Here is an 18,157-nt window from a genome sequence, read left to right as displayed (position 1 = left end):
GTACTGCCCACAGGTAACTTGAGAGCGACTTTGCTCTCCATATGCAGCATAAGCATGAAGCCATGGCTGTCGGGGCATCTCCACGCACAGAAAGGATACGCTCAAACGCTGAAGACCAGTGCCACGCCGATGAAGGTCCTCAAGCGCTGGAACTGGAGCATGTCGAGCAGACCCCCTTCTACACTCCGGTTTATTCGCGAAAGTATGTATGGACCTGTGTTCTCTCCGCTTCGATCGGAGGTATCCTCTTCGGATACGACACCGGTGTTATCTCGAGTGCCTTGGTATTGTTCCATTCAGATCTGGGCCACCCTCTCGACAACGCCGAAAAGCAGCTTTTGACGAGTCTGACTGGAGGGGGTGCTTTTGTGGGTGCTTTGTTGGCGGCTTTCGTTACTGACGCAGTATTGTCCCGCCTCAGTCTGAGATAGACTGCACTACCGCTGCTAACAGTCTCATGATAGGTCGGCCGAAAGATGGTGATCGGAATTGGCTGCATCTGGTTTACTGTTGGCTCGGTAGTTGCCGCCTCAGCATATTCGGTTCTGCTAATGGGAATTGCCCGGTTTATCATTGGAGTTGGGATCGGTTTTGAGACGATGGTAATTACTCCCTCCTTTCTTGGGACTTGAGACTTTCAGGGACTAACCTCGCGCTTGACATGGGCTTGTATAGATCACACCTATCTATATTGCAGAGCTTTCTCCATCGTCACTACGCGGTCGGATGATTACAATTTACTCCATGGCCGTCACTGGTGGACAGGCTTTAGCTTACGCTGGCGGCACTATATTCTCTCACGTTGATCTAGGATGGCGATATTTGTTTGCACTCGGAGCACTCCCAGCGCTGGCACAAGTTGCACTGTTCCCCGTGTATCCTGAGACACCTCGACATCTTATCTATCGTGGCCGTATTGAGGACTCTGTGGTTGTTTTGCAACAACTCTATCCTCGAAGCCCACCATCAGATATTCAGAGACTCGGACAGATCATTCGCGAGGATGTCAACCATTCCGTATCCTTTGATCAAGGGGCTCGCCGGCTGATGTGGTCGTGTAAGCAGCTTTGGCTTGTCCCTTCTAACCTTCGATCTTTGATTTCAGCCTGCGGTTTGATGGCAGTGCAGCAGCTCTGTGGCTTTAATTCTTTAATGTATTATTCTGCAACGCTTTTTGCCGCCGGTAAGTTATCTGATCACCTATCGTGTTGATCAACATCATAAGAAGACTTAAGATTTTCGAAACTATCTCAGAGTTTCTGTTCAAGGGCTCAATTGTGGCATTTGCTGACTGGCTGTCGGTAGTTGGCCTCACCAATCCCACCGCTGCTAGCCTCATCGTCTCCGGGACAAACTTCTTCTTCACTATTGTAGCACTTTTCTTCGTCGACTGGGGTCGCCGTCGAATGCTCGTATGGACACTATGGGGGCTTCCACTCGCCCTAGCCATGGCTGCCGTGGCATTCTCGCATATCCCATTGAACTCGGCCTTGGAACTGCAAGGCGAGGCCCCATCATGGGCTAAAGCTCTAGCCCTTGCCTCTTTGTCTATCTTTGTATCCTTCTACGCGATTGCATTGGGAAATATTCCTTGGACAGCGAATGAGCTTCTTGCCCTAGAGGTTCGGGCGCTTGGCACTTCTTTGCTGACAATGGTTTGCTGTACGTTGTCAAGTGAATTGCCCTGCCTATCCATGAGATACTCGAAAAGAAGACACGGGCTGATTTTAATTTCTAATGTCCAGGGGGCTGCAACATCATAGTATCCGCCACCTTTCTCTCCCTAGTCGGCCGATTAACTGCTGCCGGGGCATTTGGATTATATGCTGGATTATGCTTTGCAGGTTGGCTTCTTGTGATATTCACCTATCCAGAGACTGCTGGCCTGGGGCTGGAAAGCATTCGAGAGATTTTCAAGGACGGATTTGGTATCCGTTTTGCGAACCAGAGGCAGCGTACCAGGCGGCACGGGTCCCATAGTCGAATGTGAGGTGTAGATTGTCTATGCTACCTAAGAATCAAAACGAGCCACATCAGATCGCAAGGGAACCACCCAACATTACAAACTCACCAATCTCATTCAGTTCGCTCACTTCACCCTACCTAGATGGCTGTCCCTTTTTGCACCCTCTGGACCGACACGAGTGGAGATTAGTTAATTCCACGTCCAAAGTTTATGAACCTTTAAAACCGCCCCGTTGGTTGCTTCCCCGCGAATTGTGATCCACCCAACTGAAGTTTATGGTTACCAGTCTCGTGACCGATGACTACTGAAGTTGGAAAGAATACGGCGATTGAACGACATCCACCGTCTCTTCGTCTTAGGACTCTTTTGTGCTTGTAGCGAAGCCATGCATGGAACTGGACTGGGTCGATCTTGAACGAAGCGATGGAAGGAGGGCGCGAATATGTAAGAACTGCGATTTTCATTGCTCGAATTTGAATCAATAACTAACGGTGTGTCCCTTATAGGCGCTACTATGGAGCCTCTACGCTGTTGCCCTACTCTTGATCCTCGGCCGCATTCAGTCGCGAATCACGATTCGAGAGAAGCTGAAGATCGATGACTATCTCTCCATTCTTTCATTTCTCCTTTTGACCATACAAACCGTTTTGCACACTCTCACCATTCAGCCCTATCTGGAGGCAGAGTCGGTATTTCATACGAACTCTAAAGCGACTGCAAACCCACTTTTGGATGACACTGTATCCACAGTACTGCGTTACTCATTCGTACGTAAATTCAGGGTCATGCTCCTCGGGATAGTACAATTTTTGATCTCTTACTGATATATTGATGCGACGAACCCAGGCATCACTGGTCATTTTTTGGCTTGCGGTATGGAGTGTCAAATTGTCCATGTTATTCTTCTTTCGCCGATTCCTGTTACCAATTCCCACTTACATGGAGGGGTATATCTCCCTTTCCTTCATCCAACTTAATGTGTCGCTGGAACCTCTGAAAATAAATCACTAATTATGTGGACAGTTGGTATATTGTGTTCGGCTTCACCACAATGAATCTAGTTGGTTGCCTCCTGATTCAGTTTTTGGGGTGTCTACCTTTTGGGGATAACTTCTCGGTGACTTCAGGTAATTGAGCGGGCTCTCGCGTCCTTCCCATACGCAACATCCGTTTATTGACACTTTATAGGGACTTGTGTCTTAGGCCAGTCAAGAGAGCTTGGGAAATTATGTGGAACCACTGCATTGGATATAGTGTCCGATGTCATGAGTTAGTAACCCCAGCAGACCAGCAGAATCCATGACCTTCTGATCGGAACATACAGTCATCGTCCTACCAATGCGAATTTTGTTCGAGTTACATGCTACCAAAAAGCAGAAGGCAGGACTCGTGGCAGTCTTTGCCTTGGGTTGGATAGTCGTACGCCTCTATCTACGTCGAAGTCACAACAGAGCTAATTGCTCATCTTAGATAGCATTCTCTCTCATCAGAGCAATCCATGCTTCTCTGGCTGGACGCAACCATCTCGGAGCGATCAATTCTGTCAGTCGAACTACCTCTCCTAATGCAGCCTTCGTTGTTCAGAGACTGATCTTTCTCTAGTCCTGGCTCTGGATATGGAGTCACGTAGAATGTGTAGCAGGTGAGTCTTTTTGAAGTAGAAATTTCAGTCCCGGGATCCTTATTGATGATGCCTAGCGGTCAGTGTGGCCTGTTTACCGCCAATATGGGCCGGTTATAAGAAGAAGAATCAAATGGTACTAGCCGGCCACACCGATGACTAGGTAGTGCCCAATGGCAATGCTACAGGCAGCCGTATCTGTGGAAATCAAGAAAATATTATGTACAACATTATTATGGACTAAAGGAGTAGAATGGAGGTCTGTAAAGCTCACTTGATCTAGAGCGATACATGTGCAAGGTGCTTTCGCTGAAGAGAGAGAGCCGAGCTACTAATAACAAAACTTCATTTCCGGTACTCAAGTCTAAGAGATACCAAGATGGCGTTATACTATGTCGTTAACTACGGACGAATTCCACGGTGGCCACTGGCCGGTTCGCTGACTGTCAAAACTGACAAAATGATGCCTCCGGTTGAAACACTCCTTGCAGCAGGACTATGTATATACTGCCAAAACTCCAAATCCACGAAAGCGACAGTCGTATCAGTGACAATCAATGGCAATATCATTCCACATGGAAAGTTTATAGACTCTGTAAAATTAAAGCCCACTCAACAATTACCTGCCTTACTCGTCCCCCTGATGAAAAGTTGATCTCGGATTTCCCGACCCGCTCGGCTATTATTCGGCAAGCCAAGAACTCAAATTCCCAGTGTCTTCATTCGCTCTGTCCCTCTGGAATGTCCGAGCAAATGTAAATCTCAACGGTTAACCGAATGATCTATTTCCCCCCATAGTGCGTCTCCACCGGAAATTCCTCTAAATGGTTAAGACCGCCGCTTCTGCGCGGCGCGCGCACTTCTTGTGGAAGCTGGGATATCCGGGGGCCCAGAGTCGACCCCACATTTTTACATGCTTGGCGATTGGAATATGGGGAAGATGCACCGAGGATGTCGTACGCCGTAGATGATTTGTGGACGTAATTTTTTTTCTCCTGGATGTCCCCGTGCGCTCTGGGGTATATAAGGGTAACAGGGACGGCAATGATCTACTCTCCAGAGGGACCTCTGTTCGAAGGGAAAGCGCAGTTCATATACTCCTTACACGTCTAGGATCAGGAACATATTGATCTTCTCCTATACCCTGTCCATCATGCGTTCCCTCATCTGGCTTGCCACTCTGGCATCTATCCACACCACTTTCGCCTCCCCACTCGCTTCAAACCCATCTTCCAACTCACCCAATGGGCATGACCCCAAGAGCACTGGCTACATCAACTGGCGCACCTTCACCGGCTACGGCGTCAACCTGGGCGGTTGGCTCGAACAAGAATCCACCATCGACACCCGCTGGTGGGCTACCTACGGCGTCAACGCCTCCGACGAATGGACCATCTGCGCAAACCTAGGGTCCGCGTGCTCGGCCGTTTTCGAGAAGCGCTACGAAACCTACATTACCCCCGCAGACATTGACACTCTCGCCGCCGCCGGTGTCTCCATCCTGCGGATCCCGACTACCTATGCAGCCTGGGTGCGCGTGCCGGGCTCACAGATGTACTCGGGTAACCAGCAGAAGCACCTGCGCCGAATTGCGGAGCACGCGACCCAGAAGCACGGCATGCGCGTCGTGATCGACCTCCACTCTCTGCCTGGCGGCACGAATGGACTCGATATCGGCGAGAAGGTCGGCAACTGGGGGTGGTGGCACAATGAGACTGCGCTGGCGTGGTCGCTGCGTGCGGTTGACGCCGTTGCTGCCTTCGTGCAGTCCTCCAGCAGCCCGCAGAGCTACACGATCGAGCCCATCAACGAGCCAGCGGACAACAGGGATCTGTCGCAGTTCGGAACCGCCGCCGCCCTGACCGAGGACGGAGCTACTTGGCTGCTGAAGTACTTCAATGCTGTCATTGCGCATGTGAAGAAGATCAATGCCAAGATCCCCGTTATGTTGCAGGGTAGCTTCAAGACGGAGCAGTACTGGTCTCCCCATTTCGACGCCTCCGAGAACATTGTATTCGATCTGCACCATTACTATTTCCAGTATCCCGAGGCGACGAGTGCGAACATTACTGAGTACATTTGCAAGGATGCCAAGCAGTCTGCTGGTGATGGCAAGTTCCCTACTTTTGTGGGTGAGTGGGCGCTGGAGACTGGTGGGGAGAATGTGCTGAGTCTGCGGAAGAACAATCTTCATGCTGGATTGTCGGCGTGGGCGCAGTACACTCGTGGCAGTTCGTATTGGAATGCCAAGTTTGAGAGCAATGCTACTATTGTGGGAGAGGGTGTGAAACAGGACTACTGGAGCTTTGAGGAGTATATTGCGAATGGGTTCTTGAAGGGTGATGTGTTGGTGAAGGATTACTGCAAATAGAGTGTTTAGGATTGAGAGCGTAAGATTGTGAATAATATCGTGCGAGTATCTTGACAGAGGCCAAAGAGGCCAAAGTTAGAGACGGGACAAGCGTACCATTGTAAGAACCTGAGTGGCAGGTACTGTATTTCAACCTTCAGTCCAAAATTGACAAGGGCACCAAGAACTTGGTATTACGTTAGCTAAGTGATAAACAAGAATACGATATACCGGTTAGGAAGGGCATGCGAGGCATAGACTGCTTCAATTGATATATAGAAACCGTCAAGTCACATGCGATAGATAGGTGACCTCCTGAGGTACACGGAACCCAAAGCGCCAGAACAACCCAGTATGGACGGATGAAAGTCATAGACACAAGTAACAGCAGATAACAGGACAAGGACATTGATGCAATGTGAACGGCAGGATGGTTCGAAAGATTCGCAGGGTGGAAAAAGAGATGAAAACGCTAGGCAGAGCGAGGTGACATATACGGGGTAGACCAAGAGTGATATCAAATTGGGTGAGGGATCATGGTAGAGAGAACAAGACCGGCGATCTTGTACGACAATGGCTTGAGCTCAGTCAAACTTGGGCTCAGTTACAGCTCATTGTCACGCATACGCAGGACAATGTTGACCACAACGGCAGCCAACAGGGCAATCGCGAGGACAGTTGGTCCGAAGCGGTCATCGAAACCGCTTTGCCCCCGCCGCCGGATACTCTGTGCACGCCAGTGGAACGTTACCACGGCGTAGATCATAGCCGCCATGGCGATAATCGTGAACAGTGCGGCGGAGATACGACCGATACGATCACCGAAGTTGAGGAGACCCACGGCCAGACCGCCGAGGATGACGGTGAAGTTCAGCCATGAGAGGAAGGTACGCTCGTTGGCGAAGAAGACTTTGGGTTCGACGCGGGTGGGGAGGGCGATGCGCTTGCCTGGGTGATGCGTCAGCAGGGCTGTTTAGGGGAAGCTTGGGTGACGATGTGAAGACTTGGGAGAGTTGGGATTGAACGATGCGATTGGAACTTCAGTGTAGGAGAGTGTCGCTTACCCGGGGCAGTCTGAAGGAGGGGTTGGCTGGACATGGTGAGGATGAGAGATGAGTTTGGTGACCGCAATTGGAATCGGGGCAGATATTCAATTGAGACGGGAATTGAGAACCACGACAACCGGCAGGGCGAGAGGTAGAGACTTAGGATTCGGGGCAAGTCGAGATTGAGGCTGATAGGTGCAGAAGATTCTTTCTCTCACACTCGTTCTTAGGGCCAGGATATCGAGACGAGGTCAGAAAGAGAAAAGAAGGGATCGAGGTGCAGTCAGGCGGAGCCAATAATCCCCCGATGACGAGGGAAGTCGAGAGCTTTGCGCTCAAAACAGGACGCTAGTCCCGTTTCGGCCTAGGGCGGTGTAGCTCTGCCGGTGGACGATGCACGTGCCTCGTCCGTTTGCTGCGAGGCAATTACAGTCACCTGACCTTGCACCAGACCCTCCGAAGTGTAATTTGGCGCCGCCGAACTCTGTTCTGGCGAGGTGGGTCCATCTCGCACATCGCGTTTATTCTTCATCTGATATGCCTTCAACGACTGAAAATGCTTCGAATTTCCTCCAGTTGTTCTCGTGTTGTTCATATCACAAACGCCGTTGCAGCATGTCACCCCTGCAACAGGATTGGTCGAATTTATCCCAAACTTGCGGCTAGCCGGTTAGACTTGAAACTAGCTCACACCAATGAGAGAGACATTATGGCTAGAACGACCAGTCCTCCACAGCGACGGAGGACACGCTACGATTAGGCACTGCGGCCGAGCCCCCAACTTCGTATCTCGCCAAACTTTGTTGCCCGATCACCAGCACATATTACTTCTATCTTCGACTTGCTATGCACTGACGCACCATAGGGCTGAACCACGTCCTATCGGATGCCTCCCATCACCAAGTCATTGTACCTTTCAAGATGGCCTTCTTGGAGGAGCGGTTCCCATTCCCTCCACCCCAAGAGGACTGCGGAGGGGCAGCAGTAGCACTCGTCAATATCCACCCAATCATTCTACTCTCAATGACAACCTCCGGCCAGCGGCGGGTTTTCCGAAACCCCCACTGCGTCCCGCGGAAATCGACGGCCCCATTGCCAGCGGGAGGAGTTTGTTGTCTGTTCGAGACTTCAAATGTTTAAAATGGAATGTATTCGTTAGCCCGCCGGTCCCTGCACCCGTGTGTGCTCGGATACCCAAAGTTGGACTCGGCATGCCGGGAACACAGCCGGTACGATATTTAGCAGTCGTGGACTTCTTCTCCGATGGAGTGTCCTCATCGCCGAGTAGCTGAGCATTATAGCGATCGGTGCTGTGCAGGAGGCTGTGCAGCGCAGAGACGGCTGTTTAAACTCGTCGAGGATCCGAGTCCACTCGTGTGGAGCCCCGAGCCTCAAGGAAGAACGCTCTGGACCAGTCACTATGCCCCCCGAGGCCTAAACTCGATCGGTGTTTGGATAACAGCCAAACGCTACTCCGTACAGGCAGACGAAAAACTCATGTCGGGGCGTGACAATCTGCATAGTGGCGATGATACGATATCGGATACGCGTGGGTACTCGGCTAAATTTGCAGACAGCAAGCCACTACCAGGAGGGCTGAAGAACGCAAATGTCGATACATTGCTTATTAAATATGAAATGCTAACTAACAGGCTCCAATGCAGCGAAATCGGCACACATCCTTCCGCTTCGCTTCCGGCCGCGATCTCCCCACTCCTCCCGATCCCCCCTGTACCCGTCACGAGCCTTCTTTCCCGATAAGGCAAGTAGATAACACAGATAATCGGCGAGGCGAACAAAAATTATTCACACGCGCGATGCTTCAAACCATCGTCATTTCAGTGGTGCAAAGTCCCAGTCGGCCCTGATCATGTCTGCCGCTTTCTCCGCGACCGCATATACACTGCTAACAATGTTTCCACTGACATTATTCGGGAAAATCGAGGCATCGGCGACCCGCAGGCCCTCCACGCCCTTGACGCGCAGTCGAGAGTCAAGCGCATCACCCATTGCGACGGACCCGCAGACATGGTACTCACCAGCCACGGCGTCGTGTACAGATTCTTTGGCCGCGGCTATGTCAGCCAGGTCTACGCTTGGTTCAGGGAATGTGCGACCCCCTAGGGATGACTTGAGATGTGCAGATTGGCGAACTTTATCGATCCATCGGAAGCCTGCGCCTAGGAGGGTGATGTCTGCATCGTGACCTCCATAGTTTGGCTGGATGACCGGGGGCTTGGTGGGGTCTGGGGGCAAGGTCAGTTTAAAAGGTGCTTTCTGAAGATCATTAAGTGTTATGCGGACCAGGGACATACCAGAACTATCGATGTGGACATAGCCCCGGGCTACGGGGTACTGCAAGCAAATTGCAAAGGTAAGACCGGCAGGCTTGTCAGGGGGTGCGGGCGGGAAAAGGTGTTTCTGGTGCTCGATTCCTTCGGTACTCGCAGTCGCTGGAATCAAGACCATCTGGATATTCGCAGACACGTCACTCTGGATATGACTGATAATTTGCTTGAGCTGGCGCTCGTGGAACTTGCTCGTCGGCTTGATATCCCGAATACTCTGGACCACAGCCTCAATCTCGGCTTCAGACATGACCAATTTAGCTGGGAAGAAACCCTGCATCGTGGATGTGCAACTCAACGGACCGCCACCCGTCTCCACGTACTGCTTCTGTGCATTCTGCATGGCTTCTGGATTCTGGTGGAGCGTATCCAACGTCACGGTGCCGGGCTGTGTCTCGTACACGGCCAAGGTAATGGTGTGGTCCTGGAGGTTGGCGCCAACGGCTGGATTGGCGACTTTGCACTCGACTCCTGCAGCTTTGAGTACTTCCGGGTCACCGATGCCCGAGAGCTCGAGGATCTGGGGGGATTTGAGGGCTCCGCCACAAACGATGACCTCGCGCTTGGCGGCAACTTCGTAGTCCTTGCCACCGTGTGAGATGCTCACTCCGGCGGCTTTATTACCATCCAGAACGACCTTGTTGACCAGCGTCGAGCAGAGAACTTTGAGGTTTGGTCTTGCCTTGTTCGCCTCATAGTATCCGGGAGCTGCATAGCTACGCTTACCCTTGTTAGGGCCTGTCCGAACGATGGAGCCCAGGGTGTGATAGAAACCGATGTGGTCGCCGCTCCAGGGATCCGTGGGTTTCTTTGTGAATCCGGTTACTTCGTCGCAAGCTTTGATGACATCGTTCTCGATTGGGAGGATCGAGTCGTTGAAGCTAGTTCGGACTGGCCCACTCGTCCCGTGGAATTCGCCAACAAAAGGCATAGTCGAGCGGTCAGTGATCGCTTCGTCATACGGCTCGAGGGTCTGGCCATTGATATCAGTTGAGGCTATAGAGCTAGATGATGGACGAGGGGGTGGCGGTTTACCTGATGTTTGCGCATATACTGTTGCATGGTATCGGCAGACCAACTCTCATCCTCGACTAGCTCAGCCCAATCATTGTAGTCTTGTCGAGATCCCCGGACATACATCATGTAGTTGATGCCACTAGAGCCACCGAGCAGTTTACCGCGAGGGATATGGTGAATGCGTCCTCGATTCTCTTTCTATGATCATAGGAAAGGTTGTCAGATCCAGAGACCGGCGTCTATCTCTAGGGAACCGGCTTACCTGCGGTGCACTGTACAGGCACCAGTCATACTCAGGATCCTCAAACATTTGTAAGAACGCCGCTGGCGTATCCACCAACGGATCTCCGATGCGATATTTCCCAGCTTCAACGACGCCAACTGTTACATCAGGATTCTCCGTGAGTCGCGCGGCAATAACACATCCCGCAGTTCCACCTCCACAAATAATATAGTCGAACGAGGTACTCGTGAACTCCTCGATGGAGCAAGTAGGCGACTCAGCGCCTGGCTTAGGGCCCTGTTCACCCATGGTAACAAGTATACTATTAAAATGGAAGCTAGAAAGGTGAAGCTCAAAGCTGCAGCCGTAGTGGCAAAGGAGAATTCCCCTCTTATTTGTTCTGCAGACGCACGCTCGTGCAACCAGATATTCTCGCCCGTGGATGAGCCGGTTCCCAAGAGTGCGGGGGTAAAGCCAAGTGGACAAATAGGGCGCCTGAACATAAAAACCTTGGCTAGCAGGTATCTTGGGACGTCTACTTGTAGCGACATCGTGCCATTGGCGCATTGGTGCAGCTTTCCATGGGGCTGAAACCTAGACCTGCTTTCCCCGCACCGCGGACCTCGGTGGCTCGCCAGAGCTGAAATGTTCAAGAGACGGCATTAATGAGCTATGAGAGGCGAAGAATCAGTTGGTCTGCATGCGGGTGGACTATGATAATACGTGAGTATGCTCGTCGAGTTGCTTTGCGAAGACAATATCCATGTGAAGAGCTAAATTAGGAACGCCCGTCACTATAGACTGCATGCATAATGCGCCGATACATGCGCTAATTGTATGATTTTTTGTTACCCGCCTACCTCGCTTTTGAGTATTGGCTCGCCTAAAAAGATTGTGACGCAGATCTGCGTGCCTGGCAAGCTGACGACGCACCGTCAGCTTTCGCAGGGTACTTCCGAATTGGTAGATTTACATTGCGTTCTAGTTTTTGGCCCCTTTGATCTATTTCATCTAGTTGGCTAAAATGAGTGGACTTGGGAAATTTATTACTGCAATGATCTCAGCTGAAATAACACCTAGTAGGTAGGTGGGCAGGAGTTCCCTTCCTGAAAGAATAGACCACACGTACCATACATAGCTCAAATATCCGCAGGTAAATGGCACACACCCTCGTAGCCGCAGCCTTGTAGCCCTCGTTGCAGGTTCAACTCGTGAATATTTACTCTGAGAATTCGGCATCCAGCATATGGATGCGCACCTCCTGAATCTCTACTATGTAGCGTTCGATAATATTCATTGACGTCATCGTATAGAGTACGAGACAGAATATGTCAAGGATGCAGTTGCGCTGTGGTCTGTTGGTTAGGTCATGAACTTTGTCCATAGTGTACTTCTTGTATCCTAATATCAGAAGGGTTTAGGCATTGAAGGAATAATAGAATTGCCGGAAATGCCCCCACGTCGGATCGATTTTCCTTTGGTGGAAGAGAGTAGTCTTGGATTAAATACAGATTCTCGGGAGGATAGTAAACCTCAACCACTCATGACCTGCCAATCACTAATGATGGGAGTCTTGCAAGCTGACTATAGAAGATTAAGGTTCTAGTTATCCCTTTGTTCCTTACTAATGGGTTGATGGTCGATTTCATCTTATCCCGACCGGGATTTAATCACTTGCCTGACGCGGTGGATGAAGCCTCATTATTCATGCCTGGCAAAAACTCTTGTATAACGGCCCTAGGTATGGTCACGTTATGTGTAATAATGTCCAGTTTTCTTCGACCATGGATGAGCATTTCTCTTTGAGGTCGTGTCTCGAGTATGATTTTTGAAGCTAATAATGAGTGCTAGGATTCTCTGTGGTGCAGTCCAACTCATTGATCATTTCAAGTCTCTTTAGGCCACGGGGGAGGGATTGACAAATATATTCATTATTGAATTCAAGTGTCTAGCTCAGTATACGGTGATTAATCCACCTTCGTAAAACCGCTACGATAATTAAGACGATCAATGAATCTTAGATCGAAATTCCAAGTGCCGAACTCGGCCCGATAAGCGAGACAGCGGGCTGAAAATCTGACTCAACCGGCCCGATTTTTGCGAGGCGGCAGACGAAATTTTAAGCTTGTTTCGCCACATGGTCGGCACATCGACAGCTAGATTCTTCAGGTAGACATATGTAGAAGCTACAAAAAGCTAAATGGTGTCAGGCTTAGTCTCCCTCCGTTCAATTTAGACTAGATCTCATTCCACGTTGGTTTCTGAGCGATAAACCACGCCCCACAAACGCGCCAGGACTTCAAGCAAGTGAAAACAATTTCCCCAGGGCCTTGAGAACTTGGCATCTCGTAAGAACCCCAACGCAGTCTCTTGAGCTTTGAGCACGCCATGGCCCCACTTCGCCTTACGGAAAATTTTCGTTTGAAATAGTGAAGTACTCACAGTTGACTTCCTTTTCATATCCCTTTTCTGAGTCTTGATCGCTTTTTACAAGGCGAAGTCTCAGCTACTAGGGTCTGCAGACTCCATCGCGATTATGGCTGCCAAAACTTCCCAACCGCATGTGGTTGACGAGCATGAAGCTCAGTCAGTGGTTGAGTCGACTCAACCCAATACCCGTCGATCGATCTTTCGATCGATTCCATTCCAGATCGCCATTGCCAGCGGTGTCTCATTTACCGCACCTGGTATGTGGGATGCCTTGAACAATCTGGGTGCGGGTGGTGCGGCACAACCCTATGCTGTATCCGCCGCGAATGCTCTGGTTTATGGTCTATTTGCGATCGTTTGTGTCCTGGCGGGTGCCATTAACAACCGCATCGGCCTACGTTATGGATTGACGCTTGGAGCAATTGGCTACCCCATCTACGGTGCTGGTCTTTACACCAATAACTATTCGGCAAACACATGGTTCATGCTTTTCGGCAGTGCCTTGTGTGGTATCTCTGCAGGATTCTTCTGGGCGGCTGAGGCTGCCATTATCATTGGATATCCTAGTCCGCACGAGCGTGCATTCTACCTTGGTACGTTTCTAATATTGTTGTTTTCTTCTCATGCCATACTAACTTTGTGAATAGCAATTTGGCAAACTGCCAAGGCCGCTGGCCCTATTGTGGGAGGTGCCATCAACTTGGGACTCAATGCACAAACCTCCACCCAGGGATCCGTTAGCTCGAGCACCTACATCGTGTTCATTGTGATCATGTGCCTTGGACTTCCTATCGCACTTCTTCTCAGCCCTGCTGAGAAGGTGCAGCGCAAAGATCGCACCTTGGTTCTCGTGCACAAGCAGGCCTCTTGGGCTGCCGAATTCAAGGCTGCAGTATCCTTGATTGCTACTCGCCGCGTTCTCCTCCTCCTTCCCTCTTTCTTCATCAGCTACTTCTATAACGGCTTCCTCAGCACGTGGCTCACAACCTACTTCACCGTACGAGCTCGCGCATTCTCCTCCTTTTTCACCAACTTCGCCGGCATCGCATCCTCGTTCATCATCGCTGGTCTTCTCGATCGCCAGGGTATCCACATCAAGACCCGCGCCAAGATTGCCTTCATCTCTATTGTGGTCATTCTCACTGGTACCTGGATCTGGGCTTCAATTCTCCAGAACCAATTCTATAATGCTCCCGAGTCCCCCGTCTTCGACTGGTTCACCGGTGGATTCGGAAAATCTTACGCTCTCGTCTTCTTCTGGACTTTCGGCGGCCAGGCATTTCAACAATTCCTGTACTGGCTTATCGGTCAATATAGCACCGATATTTCGTCACTGTCTTACCACTGTGGTATTCTCCGAGGATTTGAGGCCCTGGGTCAGACTGTTGCTTGGGCTATGCAGTCTGAAGGCGGTGCCAACCACTTTGTCAGCATCGGTCTCAACTTTGGAATCACTCTTATCGCTATTGTCCCCACTTGGATTGTCTTGTCCGAGCTTGAGCACAGTCATGAGGTTCAAGTGACGGCGGAGGATATCTCATCCAAGCTCCAGGATGATAATCCAGCCGAGACGACTGTTTAAAAGCAAATTTTTGCATGACTGAATTCTGGCGACGGGCATTGATATAATTTCAACATGACTAATGACATACATTCAACATAATACTACCATAATTTTCGTCTAACGACGAGCTAATTATTATCACTATATACTGTCAATTCTTTCCGATATTCAACGTCCTATCTAGTATTTAAAGTTGACGAGATATTTAACGATCTCAAACATCTTCTTGGGCGGAACCAAATTGCTACCATGCGATTTAGCCTGTGTCATTTCTGGACCCTGATGACTGACTATTCCTTGTGAACAAGAGGTTTTGATTAATGTCGTAGCACAACCCAGTCAAAAAGTAGAGTACACTCTTATTAGGCCAACTTCGTTGGTCGATCAAACGTGGGTTGGGTTAGTCTCGGTTCTAATCACTGAATAACATCAATAGGCCATTCCATCAATGAAATGAGCTTCGTATCCCCCAGACCGCCGATTAAGGTATTAATCTTGTAGATTTCAATGTCACATCTCTTGCCATAGTACCAGACCTCGTCTAGAATAGCAATTGCCAAGTACAGATGCGCTAAGATAACCACGCCCACACCCTGCATCCTGTCGAAATTCCCTTGCGGATCTAAGGAGAAAATGAACTCTTCAGGAAGAAGGTGAGGCCAGCTTGAAACCGCTGCATCTTCAATGTCGGTTTGGATTTCGAGATCGGAAGAAGCGTGACAATCAAGCGGTTTCATGTGCATGACATACAGGATTCTCATGTAGAGATCCTCAACCACGCCTATGGCTTTTTCGTATGGTTCAAGAGACACACTGCCTACGTTGCCACTTTGATCAGAGTGGGGAGTCGCAATCGATGGCGAGGTCTCTATCCCATCATCGAAGCCAGCGGATAAGCGGAGGCTGGCGTATAGGTCACGTAACTTCGATATGGAATGATTGGCGCCAGTCGCAAACTTGCGAAGTCTTCCAGAATGAATGTATCGACTCGGTACCACGCTCGAGCGCACTTGTTCTTCGCAGAGCTTCCAATCTTCATTGGCATGATTGGAAAATAGCAGCGCCCTCAGGCGACACTTCCTTAGAGTTGGCCAAAATTGTCTCAGAATGGACGTGACGCCACGAACAAGGTGAAGCCATTGTATGTGGAGCGTGCCAACATTCAGAAGTGGAGACGGCGAAGCGGAATCAGAGCTCAAGGTATCCTGAAATGTATGTGCCGATGGATCTAGATCCTTGATTCCAAACGATGCAAATGCAAAGCCCACCACCAGCATGGACCCGGCCAGCAAGACTTCCGCATCTGGTTCGCTGGTAGCGCAAAGCGCTTCCTGCAGCCCGGCCAGACCTTGCTGATGATGTCCCATGATTGACTGAAGCTGAGGTACACTTGCAGCGATGAAAGGCTTTGAAGACCCTTGATCATTTCGCACACAAATATCTCGACTAGTCAATATATCCAGGCCAGCCAGGGCCAAGACAAGGTGCATTAAAAATTCATTGGCTGCAGCCATTTCAGGAATAACACGCTCCCAAACCACTGTTTTGATCTTATGCAAAGTCATCTTTTTTGAGGTGTGCAAGATGTAGTGTTGAAGTAGATTGAGATCACTCATGTTGAGGCTGGATGTGGACTGACTGTCGACATTTTGAGGCTCGTCGGGAGAAGCCGCATTAAAATACAATGGGCGAAATGGTACATCGGTTGTTTTTTCGCGTGCTTGAAGCTGGACACTGTCAAAAGAGGATCTCGAGAGAGAAAGGTGTGGCTGTCTTCTTCTTTGGTCACGTGGACCTCCTGGATTGGGGAAGACGCAGTCTTCGCCCCGAACAGAGCATGCACCGCATGTTGGCCGTTCCTCGTCACACTGATCTTGTCAGTCGTATCGATCGATAATTCTGGATTAAGTATCTCCTTACCTTCACGCGACGCTGCTTGCAAGTGTAGCAGCCATTTCGGGACTTGGTGTGACTGATTCGCTGCTTTGGCCGAATACGCGACTTGGTTGCGCTGCGGCCCACGTTATGAACTTGCATCGCGTGTAGAGGTGTTGTTGTCCGTGAGATGCTCGGCCCTCGGGCAGGTCACGTCATCGCATGAGATTATAACTGGCGCGATAATAGGGTAGGCAATGCTGTGTGGATAGGGTTGGACGCGAAGTGCGAGAAGTGTAGGGAGAAATTAAGGTTGCACAAGGCGGCTGGAAATTCGAAGGCGCAGTACCATTAAACCGCTGGCTCTGAATAGAAGAACATCTGCAGACATTTTCGCTTCATCCACTCTATCTCTATAATTAGAATCAAATTCTCGTCCAATTTCTATTCCAAATCTAAATGAAAAAAAAAAAGTAATGTAGTGAATGCATTCTATGCGACATAGGAAAAGCTATACAAAATCATTGGACGCCATGAACCGCTACCAAACACATCTAAGCTTAATCCTTCTTTAAGGCCCATAGGCCTTTGATCTCTGCGGTCTGTAGTCCTCATCTGTAGACATCAGCTGGAGCTCACTGTCCCGCTTGCTCCCATCCCGGCCAAGAAATGAACCAGGGTAAATGATTGCCAGCACAATGCCAGTCAAAGCCATGAGACAAGCATCGAAAATGTACAAGAGATATTCTCTCTTCATAATAAAGCCGTCATTACCCTCGACAAATTCAGCCACACGGAAGATCGATCGCACCAGAATGAGGAAGCAAGCAGCGTAGAGAGCCCACATTATGGATTCCCACTTCTTGCTGTGCTCCGAAGAATGTGAAATGTTTAGAGAGTTCAACTTAACGCGCCAGTGGAACACAGCCGATACGACAACGAAGAATCCGAAAAAGAGAAGTTGAATGGCAAGACCACCAATGACGATATTTGCACCCATATTCATGGCGGAAATTGTTCCGGCGGCCATATACCCACCACCTAGTACAAAATTAGTGTCCATGGACGAAAATATCATTATGACCAGGGGTCTCTGTGCATACCTCCACACTGGAGGAGGAACGAGATCACGTCTCCAATCACAAATATTTTGGTAAGGAACCGAACAGGTACAATCGAGAACTGGTGGCAGTTGAGAGCGACAATGACTCTGCCTAGAGTCATATAGATCGAGGCGGCAAAAAGTGGCGGTGCGACCAGAATAAGCATGGTCTGAACGATGTATGGACCAAGAGCTTTTGTGTCAAAGTGTGAAAAGATGCGAGCAATATACCCAGCGCACTCAACTAATGGACGTGAATTTTGGATTAGTCTTCCTGCTCAAGTTGAGGCTCATTTGAGTCACGGGCAGGCAGGGTTCTCACAAAGTAGACCGATGATAAAGGGAACGAAGAAATAAGTGCGATGTCGCCATAGTCGAATGCCGTGCAGAATTGTGATTATCAGAAAGATAACTGCGAAAATAACGGCCGCCACGATTGAAGGGGTGTAGCGGTATAGAGCGAAGTCGATACCTCCATCGCTGCTGCTGGTGGTCATGGTAGGCAGGTTGACAAAGCGAGTACAAGTCAAGTTGATGGGTGACAGATGAAATTACGCTACAACAATAAGAAAGAAGTGTTCACTTTATATCAAATTTACAGTCAAGGCAACTTCA

The 18,157-nt window shown here is 49.8% G+C and overlaps 7 protein-coding genes across 7 annotated transcripts; 3 read left to right on the top strand and 4 right to left on the bottom strand.

The window, feature by feature from the left end:
* Positions 1–41: 41 nt before the first annotated feature.
* Positions 42–1,990, top strand: N7458_011718 (general substrate transporter; the record flags this gene model as incomplete). Its single annotated transcript, XM_056915100.1, has 5 exons — positions 42–404; positions 465–602; positions 676–1,183; positions 1,306–1,662; positions 1,746–1,990. The coding sequence occupies 5 exons, from the start codon at positions 42–44 to the stop codon at positions 1,988–1,990; spliced, it is 1,611 nt and encodes a 536-aa protein (XP_056759854.1).
* Positions 1,991–4,740: 2,750 nt separating this feature from the next.
* Positions 4,741–5,958, top strand: N7458_011717 (uncharacterized protein; the record flags this gene model as incomplete). The annotated part of the gene is made up of 1 exon (XM_056915099.1): positions 4,741–5,958. One exon carries the CDS (start codon positions 4,741–4,743, stop codon positions 5,956–5,958), a length of 1,218 nt encoding a protein of 405 aa, XP_056759853.1.
* A 583-nt stretch (positions 5,959–6,541) lies between these two features.
* N7458_011716 (putative vacuolar transporter chaperon Vtc1) lies at positions 6,542–7,035 on the bottom strand (the record flags this gene model as incomplete). The annotated part of the gene is made up of 2 exons (XM_056915098.1): positions 6,542–6,885; positions 7,002–7,035. 2 exons carry the CDS (start codon positions 7,033–7,035, stop codon positions 6,542–6,544), a joined length of 378 nt encoding a protein of 125 aa, XP_056759852.1.
* Positions 7,036–8,816: 1,781 nt separating this feature from the next.
* Positions 8,817–10,880, bottom strand: N7458_011715 (GMC family oxidoreductase; the record flags this gene model as incomplete). The annotated part of the gene is made up of 4 exons (XM_056915097.1): positions 8,817–9,229; positions 9,299–10,304; positions 10,367–10,546; positions 10,611–10,880. The coding sequence occupies 4 exons, from the start codon at positions 10,878–10,880 to the stop codon at positions 8,817–8,819; spliced, it is 1,869 nt and encodes a 622-aa protein (XP_056759851.1).
* Positions 10,881–13,107: 2,227 nt separating this feature from the next.
* N7458_011714 (uncharacterized protein) lies at positions 13,108–14,583 on the top strand (the record flags this gene model as incomplete). Its single annotated transcript, XM_056915096.1, has 2 exons — positions 13,108–13,594; positions 13,649–14,583. The coding sequence occupies 2 exons, from the start codon at positions 13,108–13,110 to the stop codon at positions 14,581–14,583; spliced, it is 1,422 nt and encodes a 473-aa protein (XP_056759850.1).
* A 398-nt stretch (positions 14,584–14,981) lies between these two features.
* Positions 14,982–16,602, bottom strand: N7458_011713 (Zn(II)2Cys6 transcription factor domain-containing protein; the record flags this gene model as incomplete). Its single annotated transcript, XM_056915095.1, has 2 exons — positions 14,982–16,433; positions 16,486–16,602. 2 exons carry the CDS (start codon positions 16,600–16,602, stop codon positions 14,982–14,984), a joined length of 1,569 nt encoding a protein of 522 aa, XP_056759849.1.
* Positions 16,603–17,011: 409 nt separating this feature from the next.
* N7458_011712 (RTA1 domain-containing protein) lies at positions 17,012–18,039 on the bottom strand (the record flags this gene model as incomplete). The annotated part of the gene is made up of 3 exons (XM_056915094.1): positions 17,012–17,481; positions 17,544–17,786; positions 17,865–18,039. 3 exons carry the CDS (start codon positions 18,037–18,039, stop codon positions 17,012–17,014), a joined length of 888 nt encoding a protein of 295 aa, XP_056759848.1.
* Positions 18,040–18,157: the final 118 nt, after the last annotated feature.

Source organism: Penicillium daleae (genome assembly GCF_028827525.1).
Source record: "Penicillium daleae strain IBT 16125 chromosome Unknown utg000009l_segment0_segment0, whole genome shotgun sequence".
Taxonomy (NCBI): Eukaryota; Fungi; Ascomycota; class Eurotiomycetes; order Eurotiales; family Aspergillaceae; genus Penicillium; species Penicillium daleae.
This window is presented reverse-complemented; position numbering and strand designations above follow the sequence as displayed.